The sequence below is a fragment of the Heterodontus francisci genome, chromosome 10, assembly GCF_036365525.1.
Source record: "Heterodontus francisci isolate sHetFra1 chromosome 10, sHetFra1.hap1, whole genome shotgun sequence".
Taxonomy (NCBI): domain Eukaryota; kingdom Metazoa; phylum Chordata; class Chondrichthyes; order Heterodontiformes; family Heterodontidae; genus Heterodontus; species Heterodontus francisci.
The window spans coordinates 24,364,629-24,378,450 of NC_090380.1; the positions used below are offsets into that span (position 1 = coordinate 24,364,629).

Consider the following 13,822-nt stretch of genomic DNA (forward strand, 5'->3'; position numbering starts at 1 on the left):
GTGTTTTGGGGTGAATTTTAGTTATAGTATCCTAAAGATTTTTCACCTTTACTGGATAAAGTAAAATCAATGAATAAGAAAGGTAAATAGCTCATCTTAGTCCTCATTCTTTCAAAGGATGGTAATCAACATACCACATTACAAACAGGGGATCTTGAGGGCTTATAGAAAATAAAGCACCAGTATAACCTCATGTGATGCTGCTGAGTTATAGAACATATGTATGAGGGATTTAAAATGTAATTTATTTTCCCCAAGCCATCAATCTCTGGTGTTTATATTTATGAAATGAAATTACATCTTAAAAGTTTGGAAATTTTATTTACTCATTTAACACCATTTTCAAGTACATAATATTTAAATATGGAGAGATACATGCAAGGCCTGGTTTAGATCATTGACACAAGTACCTTTAATGTACAGCTTCATTATTAAAATTAAATGGTTCTACTGGTTGCTTCCAATTCTAAACCATCATTTGAGATTCCACACTTCTTGTAACCCCTTAATTTGACATTACACACAATAAGGATGATTACTGTCATTTACTAGTGCATTTCCAGCAACATTTTTAAGTCTTTCTTCAAAAGGATGATAAACTTGTCTCACACAAGCTAAAGGACAGAACAGCTGGTCTGCTGATGGCAAGTCTTCCCATTTGATCCAATCCCATCCTATAATAAAGACAAGCTGATGTGAAACTTATGTTTAATATGTTCTCTCAGGTACTTAATTGGATGTGAAATGCTCTGGGATACATTAAGTAAATGCGTTCATTTGTTCTCATTTGACTTTGAAGTGGCTTTTTCAACAGATCAAAAATTCTTGATGACCAAGAACATGCAGAAACACTTCAAGTTTAAGCTACTGAGAATTCTATGCCCACTCATAGGGTTTCAGTTTGGCCTATATAATGTGAGCAGCGAAACATGTTCCATTTATCCAAACCCAGGAGTCTCAACCAGCTGAAATCACATAGCTTCCCAGAGCAGATCATTGGGAAATTTACCACTGCTTGCACAGCTTGGATCACCCTGCTTGCTTGGGCTGTACTGTTATCTGGAGCTGAATGGGAAGAATCCCTACTGACTTTAGCCATTACAGGTTCTATTAGTGAGTGCCTCAGCCATAATCTGCCAAAGTGCTTTCAATTCAGGAGTTGTCCCTTTAGATTAGAAAATTGCAAGTACTGTATTATTTAAGAAAGGTGAGTAAGAGAAGCCAGGAAATTAGACTTATTAAGCTTCACATCTCTTGTGGGGGAGTATAATTAAGGACAAAGTTACTGAGCACTTACATGAATTTGAGCTGATTAGAGAAGCCAACATGGATTTGTAACAGGTAGATTATGTCTGACAAACCTAATTGAGTTTTCAGGAAGTAAGTGTAGTAGCAGATGGGGGAATGTCTATAGATGGTAATTTGTATCGACTTCTAGAAGGCATTCAATAAGGTCCCACATAAGAGACTTAGCTAAAACTAAAGCTCATGGAATTGAACCCAAATTATTGACCTCGTTAGGTGGTAGAAAACAATAGGGATAATGGGTACATATTCAAATTGGAAGTAACTCAAGGTGTCCCACAAAGATCTGTGTTGGGGCCTCAACTAATTACATTTATTCATGACTTAGATAACCATACTTACATCCATGTTTGCAGATGGCACAAAGGTAGTGGCACAGTAAGTAGTGTAGATGAAAACATAAAATTACAAAGACTGTGATTAATAGATTAAGTGAGTGGGCAAAACTGAGACAGATGGTTTTCAAGGCATCTAAGTGAGAGACCATCCATTTTGGACAAAAAAGGATTAGATCTGCACATTTTTTTTTTCAATGGTGAAAGGCTGGGAACAGTGGAAGTCCAGAGAGATGGAGGGGTCTATGTACACATCACAAAAATTCAGTAGTCAGGTACAAAAAAATAATCAAAAAGATAAAAATGTTAAACTAGAGGGTTAGAATATAAAAGGGAGGAAGCTTTGCAACAGCTATACAAAGCCCTGTTTAAACCACATCTGGAGTACTGTGTACAGTACTGAGCACTGCACCTTCGATACTATATATGAAGATTGGAAGGAGTGCAGAGCAGATTGACCAGAATGTTACCAAGTTCCAAGGGTTAAATTATGAGGAGAGATTGCATAAACAAGGCTTGTATTCCCTGGAACATGGAAGGCTAAGGGGTGATTTGATAGAGGTTCTTACGATTTTTAAAAGCAATTGATTGGGTAGAGAGAAACTTTTTCTGCTGGTGGACATAACTATAAAATCAGAGCCACATCATTCAGGAGAGAAGTTAGGAAACACTTTACACAAAAGCTGGTACAAGTGTGGAAATCTCTGACAAAAAGCAATAGATACTAGCTTAAAAATTTTAAATGAGATAAATAGATTTTTGCTAGCCAAGGATTATGGAGCCAAGACAAGTGGAGGGAGTTGGGATACAGATCAGCAATGGGCTTGCAGCTGAAAGGCCTACTCCTGTTCCTATGTTTTTCTGGCTGATTGATCATTAACAGTGCTCTGGAATAATGCAAGCTTACCTGACTCAGCAATAGGTTTATCAAGTCTGCAATGGAGAACTGATTTGGTTCCAAACTCTCATTGCCACTTTAAGTTATTCTGAAACCATCTTGATCCCAAAGAGATCCTCAGAATAATCACTACTTGGTACAACCAACAAATGGGAAGAGGGCAGCTGATCTGACTGGATTTACTGTTACAAAAGAAGTCAAGTTATCACACCCTATTTCAACTGTTCTTTTTGTTCTGCAAGTCTGGGCGTTTTGTGATGTAATACAAAGAATACGGAAACAAAATGTCAGGCAATATAGTGTAAAACTCCTTTCTGGAAATGGTCTCATCATTATACCTGTAAAACCTAGCAATATGTACATGTGGCACATAAAAGACATTTAAAAAAAATGAATACCTGTAAGCTGACCACACAAAATGAAGCAATCTGAACTCAAAGTTTCAGACAGATTCAAGTACAGCATCAGTGTGGGGGGAACTGTTCTAAATACACCTTTATATCAGTGTCAAAGAATTTACTACAGAACAAAACATTTTTACAGTCTAATCTAAACTGCTTCCTTTGCTGAGTTTACAAATGAAGCATTACTGCACTGGGAGACAGATGTAATTGGAGAAAGCCACTGCATTGTACACATTGGCAAAGTCTGCTGATTGTTTTGTATTGTGTTTGGTGTACTTTTCAAAGCATATTTTATTGACTGGGCTAGATGTTACAAGTATTTCTACAATCGAAATTGAGGGTAAGGTTGCTGTAAAGACCTGTTGGGAACAATTACTTTTGCCTTGAAGTCATAAGCTAATACAACACAGCATTAGAAAATATTTCACATCATATTTTGTTTTTTTAATAAAAGATAGATGCTGTGAGGACTTAAGGAAGTGCAAGGCTGTGGATGATTGGAACATGATTGTAAATTCACTTGTAAAAATTCTGAATATAATGTAACAAATTTACCCTCATTCTTTTGTGGTTCTAAATTCTTTAGCTCTGAATCATAGTCCAGATTGACTTCTCCTTGCATGAAAATTGTGACGTAGTGATAATTTTCTTCTAACTTGATGCTATTTACAACAGTAGCAAAGCATATATTCTTCAAGTGAAGCCCCGTTTCTTCAAGAACTTCCCGTTTAGCACAGTCTTCCCAGCTTTCTCTATTAAAAAGAGAGTTTAAAAATGAGCAATATCAATGTAAAATCTCAAACTTTGCAAACCTACTTATAAAGGGTGTCTAAAAATAAGTTCCAGTATGGTACATAGATCTAAAAGACCAAACCAGTTCTTATTTTCAAATTTCCATTTACATAAAAAGATTTACGACATGGAAGGAGGTGATTCATCCCGTCATGTCTGTGTCTTGTTAATTCTCCAGTTGATCGACCTGTACTTATGGTTTCCCTCCCACCCCCTTAAACCAGGGAGAATAAATAGCATGAATAAAACTGAAAGGCATAGCATGTTGGTGTTCTAATATTTGCATCTACGACATCTCTCTATCAGGCCTTTCCCGGATTAAGTAGTTGACCTACTTCCCCTATGTTCCAGGGTCATTCTTGAGCTGGCTGCCAGGTTTCATATCGTGATGTAGGTTTACGTATGGTCTGAATTCCACCCCTCCAATGAGTGCTGAAATCATTGTGATCCCTAGTGCAAAAAGTAAAATAGTCAAAGGAAGGGTAGGGCCAATTAGTGTCCAAAAAGGAGATCTTCTCGTGGAGGTAGAGGGCATGGCTGAAGTATTAAATGAGTATTTTGCATTGGTCTTCACTAGAGAAGACGATGCTGCCAATGTAGAAGTAAAGGAGTTGTAGCAATATCGTATATGATAAAAATAGATATAGAAGCAGACTTCTGGACAACATAAACAGACTGGTGAAATGTGTGCATGGCAGATGAAATTTATTAACGCAGAGAAATGTGAAATGATTCATTTTTGTAGGAAGAATAGGAAGAGGCAATATAAACTAACTGGTAAAATTTTAAAGGTGATGTAGGAACAGAGACCTGGGGGTGTGCAGACACAAATCTTTGAAGGTTACAGGACGAGTTGAGAAGGCTGTTAAAAAGATATATGGAATCCTTGGCTTTATAAATAGAAGCATAGGGTACAAAAGCAAAGTTATGCTAAACCTTTACAGAACACTGGTTAGGCCTCAGCTGGAGTATTGCGGCTAGTATTCGGCACTAAACTTTAGAAAAGATGTCAAGGCCTTCGAGAAGGTGCAGAAGAGATTTACTAGAATCCTACTAAGGATGAAAGACTTCAGTTGCAAGAAGAGACTCGAAACTGGGGTTGTTCTCAGAGTAGCGAAGGTTAAGGGGAGATTTGATAGTTAAAATCGTAAATGGTTTTGATAGAGTAAACAAGGGGAATCTATTTTCAGTGGTAGAAGGGTTGGTAATCAGAAGACTTAAGGCAATTGGCAAAAGAAACAGAGGCCACACAAGAAAAAATTATGCAGTGAATTATGATCCGGAATGCACTGCCTGAAAGGGTGGTGGAAGCAGATTCACTAAACTTTCAAAAGGGAATTGAAATGGAAAATTTGAAGGGCTGTGGAGGAAACGAGCAAGGGAATAGGACTAACTGGATAGCTCTTTCAAAGAGTTAGCACAGGCATGATGGACCAAATGGCCTCCTCAGTACCATATCATATGACTTTAGTGCTTTGAGACATTTTTCTTTGCAAAAGGTTGTCATTGTTATTGTGGCATTCACATTACCCAACTTTTGAGGGGGTTGGGCAGTTTCGCACATATCTCCTTGAAATCAGTCTTTTGCTGTTTTGCCATATGTTAAATTACATTACAAACGTATGAACTAGGAGCAGGAGTAGGCTATTTGGCCGCTCGAGCCTGCTCCGCCACTCTAAGATCATGGCTGATCTGTTTGTCGACTCAACTTCACTTTCCTGCCAACCCCAATACTCTTTGAATCTGTTTGTCAAGAATCTGTCTACCTCTGCCTTAAAAACATTCACCAACCCTATCTCCACCGCTCTTCGAAGAGTTCCACAGACTCATGACACTCGGAGAAAAAAGTTCTCCTCATCTCTATCTTAAATGGGAGACACCTTATTTTTAAACTGTGCCCCCCCCTAGTTTTAGTCTCTCTCAAAAGGAGAAACATCCTTTCAACATGCACCCTGTCAACTCCCCTCAGGATCTAATTTGTTTCAATAAGATCACCTCTCATCCTTCTAAACTCCAATAAGACTCAACCTGTCCCACCTTTCCTCATAAGATAACTCTCTCTTCCCAGGAATCAGTCGAGTGAACCTTCTCTGAACTGCTTCCAATGCAATTATATTCTTTATGTAAGACCACCAAAACTATACACAATACTCTAGATGTGGTCTCACCAACCCTCAGTACAACTGTCGCAAAACATCTCTACTTTTATATTCCATTCCCCTTGCAATAAACAAGATTGCATTTACCTTCTTAATCACTTGCTGTAGCTGCATACTAACTTTTTGTGTTTCGCTACATCCACAGGTTCCCCATTATCCACATTGCTTGTTACTTCTGCAAAAGAACTCTAATAAATTAGTCAAACACTGTTTCCTTTTCACAAAACCATGTTGACTCTGCCTGATTGCATTGAGATTTTCTAAATGACCTGCTGTAACCTCCTTAATAATAGATTCTAACATTTTCCCTGTGACAGTTGTTAAGCTAACTGGCCTGTAGTTTCCTGCTTTCTGTCTTCCTCCTTTCTTGAATAGCGGAGTTACATTCGCTATTTTCCAATCTGATGGGATCTTTCCAGAATTTTGGAAAATTAAAAGCAATGTATCCATTATCAGCAACCACTTCTTTTAAGACCCTAGGATGGAGTCCATCAGGACCTGGGGACTTGCCAGCTTTTAGTTCTAATAGTTTTCTCAGTACCCTTTCCCTGGTGATGGTAATTATTTTAAGTTCCTCCCTCCCTTTCAACTCTTGATTCACAATTATTTCTGGGATGTCATGCAAAAAATCTGTTCAATTCCTCTGCCATTTCCTTATTTTTCACTACGAAGTCCCCAGGCTCTCTCTCTAGAGGATCAACACTTTACTTACTCTCTTCCTTTTTAAATACCTGTAGAAACTCTTACTATCTGTTTTCATATTTCTAGCTAGCTTTCTTTCGTACTCTAATTTCTCTCACTATTCTTAGTCATTCGTTGCTTTTTAAAAAAAATATTCTGTCCAATCTTCTGACCTATCACTACTCTTCGCTGAATTGTACGCTTTTTCTTTCAATTTGATACTATCTAACTTCCTTAGTTAGCCACGGGTGGTGCGTCCTTCCCCTAGAGTCTTTCTTTCTCACTGGAATGTATCTTTGTTGAGCATTATGAAATATCTCCTGAAATGTCTGTCACTGCATCTCTGCTGTCCTATCCCTTAACCTAATTTCCCAGTTTACTTTAACCAGCTCAGTCTTCAAACTCTCAATTACCCTTATTTACATTTAAAACATAATTTGAGCAGTGTGGAAAAGTTTCCTTTTCCCTGGTAAAATAAAGCTTGCCAAAAATCCAATGAATAGAGAATGAATGGGACTGAACATCAGTCTAAACTGACATTCAAACTTGACCATCTCCCATCTGAAGGGTCACTGACCTGAAACATTAACTCTACTTCTCTCTCCACAGGTGCTGCCAGACCTGCTGAGTATTTCCAGCATTTCTGGTTTTTATTTCAGATTTCCAGCATCCGCAGTATTTTGTTTTTATTTGACCATCTCCCAGCTATCCTTGATTGCTTCCCTCATTTACCTCTCACTTTATTCATCCCATTTGGAAGCTTTTTTGTATATCTTTCCCTTGTCATTTTGCTACCATAATTAACAATTTTTATACTTTATTAATGCCATTAATTTGCACCAGTTTCTAGGTTTTCAGAAAAGTTATTTAATCCATTGGTTGCCTTGCACTGGCAGGAACAATTCCCGCTGACTCTACTTTTACTTGTGTTCTCCTCCCACCACCCTTCATTAATATTGTTCAGTCCTATAAAGGGGCTCGCTTATTTTTCAGTTTTGAGGAAACCAAAACATCTTTTCTTTTTACAGGCCTGCAGTGCCTTTCCAGCATTCAGATTTATTTTCATTTTGGTTGGTATATTCTGTTTATCAGCATCAACTGTTTTAGTCATTGGTCTGTCTTTGATTTCTGCACCACTGACAAGTAGAATGCTTTGGAGAACCATCCCCGCACCATTGAGTACCTGGAGTGTCACATAAGGCAGTGGTATTGAAAGTTTGTTTGAATCACTTTACAGATGTCCTGGCCTTGTCCCCATTCTGCAGCCAGGTTGAAACCATTTACCATCTGTCTCTACTGTGCCAGAGGTTGCAACACTTTTTCACTGCTTAAAAGGGGCTGCTCCTCAATTTGCACCAATGTTTGGTCATCTGGAGCACACAGCAAATAGACTGGAGGTCTACATGGTCAGGTATATCATGTTCAAGTCTAGAACATGCCAGATTGCCAGAAAGGTTTTCCCACTGTGTGCTCCTGTTATGATTACATGCATGGATTCATGTGACCATAAAATTGAGTAGTGTCCAATTTACTCAAAGCTTTCCAATGACTGACTGCTATTGCAGAATATTACCTGCTTTAATAGGTTAAAATTCCAAATGTAAAAAATTGTCCAACTAAAAAAAAAGGCCTTCCGTTTTTTGCAGTAGCCCTACTTTTGGCAGAGAGGCAGGGTACTAATAGATATCCAGGTTGACAATGGGCTTGCTCGACAGTACCCATTACTGTAGAAAGAATATATGGTTAGATTGCAGTTAATCCAAGATACAGAAGTTACTGGCATATTTCTACTTAAGGCATTATCAAATACAGAAGATTGTCAACCTGTTAAATGTTCTTCAGAGCTCCAATTTTGGTTCCAATTGTATAATGAGTTGAAATGTAATAACTAGGTTAAATCCCTTTTAAAAAAGGAAACTAACTGAGATGTGAAAGACGACGATGCTGCATCGCTGCAGTGAACTGTGAAACCCCTCGCTGTCTGCAATAACAAAAAGTGCCAGAAATACACAGCAGGTCTGGCAGTTTCTGTGGAGAGTGAAGCAGTTAACAGCTGGAATTTTACATTGGGCAGAAGGCCCCACCCACCAGCCAAGAAGTCAGGGGTGAACTGCCTCCGCTGGGCCTGGGGAGCCACACCAAGATTTTCCATTCCCCAGGCCTTTAATTGGCCTTGGGCAGGACTTCCACCTCCTTGAGGCAGCAAGTCCCACCTAATGGAGCTGCTGGCCAATTACAGGGTTGGCAGCTCTTAGTCCCAGCAGTGCCACTTGGAGCAGTGGTCACTGCTAGGACTACACCCAGCCATTGGAAGACAGAGGAAGAATGGCCCTGGAACAATGGTACCTTCATGGGGCCTTGCCGGGGCCAATTGGCCGGGCATTGCCGAGGCAAAGGAAGGAAGGGAAGGGAAGGGAGGAGGTTGGTGTCAGTGTCAAGGGAGGGGTCAGTGTCGGTTGGGGTCGGTCAGATGGGGGTGGACGGAGAGTTGTGCGAAGGGGGTGGTTGGGGCTTTGGGGCCAGCCCTCTGTGGGACACAGGCTGCCCAAATCAGAAGTGCCCTCCCCCAAACTCTCAACCCCCTACCCCATCAGAAGGCCACCAGGTACTCTTGGTACCTTTGCCATCTCGCCACCATAGGTAAAATACCTGTGGTGGCAGCAGGAGGCCCTTAAGTGGCAGTTAATTGGCCTGGGGCAGAAAGGCCGTTTCTCGCCGCTGTCCCGCGTAAAATTACAGCGGGGCTGGGAAAGCGTCGGGAAAGCCCGCCATGTCACCCCCCGCCACGCCACCAGCCCGCTGGTCGGGGTGGGGGGGTGCGCCGTAAAATTACTGCCAACGTTTCAGGTCCGTGACCGTTCATCAGAACTCGCTGACTGCAATATGGTCATGAATATGTTGGAGAGAGACTATACCCGAACTCCAGGTGGCCCCCGGGGAGCTGGAAAGTACCTGCTCCGATCGAGCCTTTCCTTTTACCGAGCACCACACAGCTCGGCTGCTCCCGACTCGTCACGAAAACCGCCACTCCTACGCCCGGCCGCCTCGCCGGAGTACCGCCGCTACTGGCCATCCGGGAACAGCAGGCAAACCGAGAGACACCGATCGTACAGGCCACCAACTCTATCCGTTAATTAAGCAGCGCCGGCTGTGAACACCACACTGCACAAACTGCCACCCTCTCTCTGCAAGGGGCGGGAACCGCAATGCCGGCGCGCATGCGCGCTCAGAACCAACGGCGTGTGTATACGCATGCGCGGGTGGCGGGTTATTCGCATTTTATTCTTCGGGCTGGGGGTCGCCGTTCCTCACACATTTTCTTGCACCTTTCATCTCAAATGCTTGTTTGCAGCATTACCTGCCCTAGCCATAGTACTGAAATGGTTTTATTTATTGTGAACAGCTGGGGCCCAAGCACTGATCCCTGTTGTACAACACCATTCACAGCCTGCCAATTCAAAGAATGACCCATTTATTCCCACTCGGTGCTTTCTGCCTGTTAATCAATCCTTAATCCGTGTCACTAGATTACCTCCTGTCCCATGTGCTTTAATCTTGCTAACCAACCTCCTGTGGCCGACGTTATCAAAAGCCTTCTGAAAATCCAAGTATACCACGCCCACCAACTCCCCTTTATCAAATCTGTTCATAACATCCTCAAAAAACTCCAATAGGTTCGTCAAACATGATTTCCCATTCATAAATCCATGTTGACTATGCCCAATCAGATCATTATTATCCAAGAGTCCATTTATCACATCTTTTAGAATAGATTCTAACATTTCCCCTACTACTGATGTAAGGCTTTCAGGTCTGTAGTTCCCTGTTTTCTCTATCCCTCCCTTCTTAAATAGTGGGGTGTCATTTGCTACCTTCCAATCTGCAGGAACCTTTCCAGAATCTATCGAATTTTGGAAGATGATCGCCAATGCATCCACTATCTCCATAGCTACCTCTTTCAACACTCTGGGATGTAGAATATCAGGTCCTGGGGACTTACCAACCTTCAGCCCCATTAAATTCTCCAACACAACCTTCTTACTAATACTAATTTCCTTCAATTCCTCATCCTTAGATGACAGGACGATACAGTTGGGCTGGTAAGACGGGCGGAGCAGCAGCAAATGGAATTTAATCCTGAGAAGTGTGAGGTGATGCATTTTTGGAGGACTAACATGGCAAGGGAATATACAATGGATGGTAGGACCCTAGGAAGTACAGAGGGTCAGAGGGACCTTGGTGTACTTGTACATAGATCACTGAAGGCAGCAGCGAAGGTAGATAAGGTGGTTAGGAAGGCATATGGGATATTTGCCTTTATTAGCCGAGGCATAGAATATAAGAACCGGGAGGATATGATGGAGCTATATAAAACACTAGTTAGGCCACAGCTGGAGTACTGTGTACAGTTCTGGACACCACACTGTAGGAAGGATGTGATTGCACTGGAGAGGGTGCAGAGGAAATTCACCAGAATGTTGCCTCGGCTGGAACATTTCAGCTATGAGGAGAGACTGGATAGGCTATGGTTGTTTTCCTTAGAGCAGAGGAGGCTGAGGGGGGACATGATTGAGGTAGACAAAATTATGAGGGGCATTAATAGCTAAGATAGGAAGAAACTTTTCCCCTTAGTGGAGGGGTCAATAACCAGGGGGCATAGATTTAAGGTAAGGGGCAGGAGGTTTAGAGCGGATTTAAGGAAACCTTCTTTCACCCAGAGGGTGGTTGGAATCTGGAACGCACTGCCTGATGGGGTGGTAGAGGCAGGAACCCTCACAACATTTAAGAAATATTTAGATGAGCACCTGAAACCCATAGCATACAAGGCTACAAGCTAAGTGCTGGAAAATGGGATTAGAGTAGTTAGGTGCTTGATGGCCAGCACAGACACGATGGACCGAAGGGTTTGTTTCTGTGCTCTATAACTCTATGACTGTATTCTCCCTATTCCCTTGGATCTCTAATTCTGGGAGATTTCTTGTACCTTCCTCAGTGAGGACAGACAAAAGTAATCATTTAGCCCCTCTGCCATTTCTATATACCCTATTATAAATTCTGCTGACTCTGCCTGTAATGGACCCACATTTGTCTCAGCCAAACGTTTCCTTTTTATGTACCGATAGAAGGTTTTAGAGTTTTTATGTTTTTTGCTAGCTGACATTCATATTCCATTCTCCCTTTCTTCATCAGTTTCTTGGTCCTCCTTTGCTATATTCTAAAATCCTCTCAATCCTCAGGTTTACAATTATTTCTGGCAACTTTATAGGCCTTTTCTTTTAATCTTATACAATCCTTAACTTCCTTTGTTATTCACAGGATGTTGCCTCGGCTGGAACATTTCAGCTTTGAAGAGAGACTGGATAGGCTATGGTTGTTTTCTTTGTTAACTGCCTTTACTTTTGGAGTTTTTGTGCCTTGAAGGAATGTATAGTTGCTGTAAACTATGTAATAATTATTTGAAGACTTTGAAGTCTATGTACTGTCATACCTTTTAATGTATTTTCCCAATCGACCTCAGCCAGTTTGCCCCTCATACCTTCATTACCCAAATGTAATATTTCCAAGTTCGCGGATGACACAAAACTAGGTGGGAATGTGTGTTGTGAAAAAGATGCAAAGCAGCTTCAAGGGGATTTGTACAGACTTAGAGAGTGGTAAGAACATGGCAGATGGAATATAATGTGGAAAAATGTGAGGTTATCCATTTTGGTAGGAGGAATAGATGTGCAGGGTATTTCTTAAATGGTAAGAGATTAGAAAGTGTAGATGTACAAAGGGACCTGGGTGTCCTGGTCAATAAGTCACTGAAAGCTAACATGCAGGTGCAGCAAGCAATTAAGAAGGCTAATGGTATGTTAGACTTTACCGCAACAGGATTTGAGTACAGAAGTAGTGAAGTCTTGCTTCAATTGTGTAGAACCTTGGTTAGACTGCACCTGGAGTACTGTGTGCAGTTTTGGTCCCTTTACCTTAGGCAGGATATTATTGCCATAGAGTGAGTGCAACAAAGGTTCACCAGACTTGTTCCTGGGATGGCGGGACTGTCCTATGAAAAGAGATTGGGGAAACTGGGCCTGTATTCTCTAGTGTTTCAAAGAATGAGAGGTGATCTCACTGAAACCTACAAAATGCTTAAAGGGATAGACAGGGTAGATGCAGGTAAGATGTTTCCCCTGGTTGGGAGTCTAGAACCAGGGGACACAATTTCAAAATAAGGTGGTAGCCACTTAGGACAGAGATGAGGAGAAATCTCTTTACTCAGAGGGTTGTGAATCTTTGGAATTCTCTTCCCCAGAGGATTGTGGAAGCTCAGTCATTGAGTATGTTTAAAACAGAGCTTGACAGATTTCTAAGTACCCATGACATAAAGGGATATGAGGATAGTGTGGGAAAAAGGCATTGAAATGGATGATCAGCCATGATCGTATTGAATGGCGGAGGAGGCTCAATGGGGTGAATGGCCTACTCCTGCTCCTATGATCCTATGTTCCTATGTTTTGAAAGCCACAAATTACATCCTATGTGAATGTGGCAAAGGTAAACTAACCCTCCTTGTCCTTCTCGGGCTGTCTGTCGCCTTTGACATGGTCGACCACACCATCCTCCTCCAACGCCTCTCCACTGTCGTCCAGTTGGGTGGAACTGCTGTCACCTGGTTCCATTCTTATGCATCTACTCCAGGGTTCTCCAACATACAGCCCGCAGGCCAGAATCAGGCCTCACCAAATGTTTCCATCCGGCCTGCCAAGGATGAGAAATTTCTGCTGACAATCAGACATTGGCTTCTTCTGGCTCATCCAACTTTCTGTGACCGACAGTGTCTGCAGATCCTTTACTGACATGGCAGAGATGCCTCACTGCGCATGTCCTCCTTTACCAAGATGGCAGACACTCTTCAGTACCTGATGTTTGGGCTCCTTTAGTAAGATGGCAGCACTGCACTGAGCTGCATGTTTGTTGGTACTTCCTGCCTGAACTCCATTTCCAGTGTGACCTTCTTGACCTTGAGCTCGAGCCCCAGGCCCAGCACTGGCTCTGCCTGTGTACAGACCCTCCACCACCGTCACCAAGGAGGAGCTGCCTGAGGAGGTGTCAGGCCTCAGGCCCAGGCCCTGGGGGCAGGGTGCTGGGTTAATGTTGGCAGGGGGGTGAAAGAGAGAGGAGGGGGCTCACAGAGGGAGTGGGGGAGAGAGAGAGACACAGAGCCAGCGAGAGACAGGGACAGAGAGAGACACACACAGAGACAAA

At 42.0% G+C, this 13,822-nt stretch overlaps 1 protein-coding gene across 2 annotated transcripts in view; it reads right to left on the reverse strand.

The window, feature by feature from the left end:
- Nucleotides 1–301: 301 nt before the first annotated feature.
- nudt15 (nudix (nucleoside diphosphate linked moiety X)-type motif 15) overlaps nucleotides 302–13,822 on the reverse strand; it is a 32,596-nt gene continuing 19,075 nt past the window's right edge. The window contains exons 1-3 of one of the 2 annotated variants that reach the window (XM_068040277.1): nucleotides 9,490–9,770; nucleotides 3,498–3,694; nucleotides 302–674 (exon numbers count right to left, since the gene is read on the reverse strand). In XM_068040277.1, the coding sequence (XP_067896378.1) occupies nucleotides 517–674; nucleotides 3,498–3,694; nucleotides 9,490–9,647 (513 nt within the window). In that variant the 5' untranslated portion in view covers nucleotides 9,648–9,770 and the 3' untranslated portion in view covers nucleotides 302–516. Of the gene's footprint in view, nucleotides 675–3,497; nucleotides 3,695–9,489; nucleotides 9,771–13,822 lie in introns of those variants that run through there. The other variant, XM_068040278.1, reaches the window with a different exon arrangement.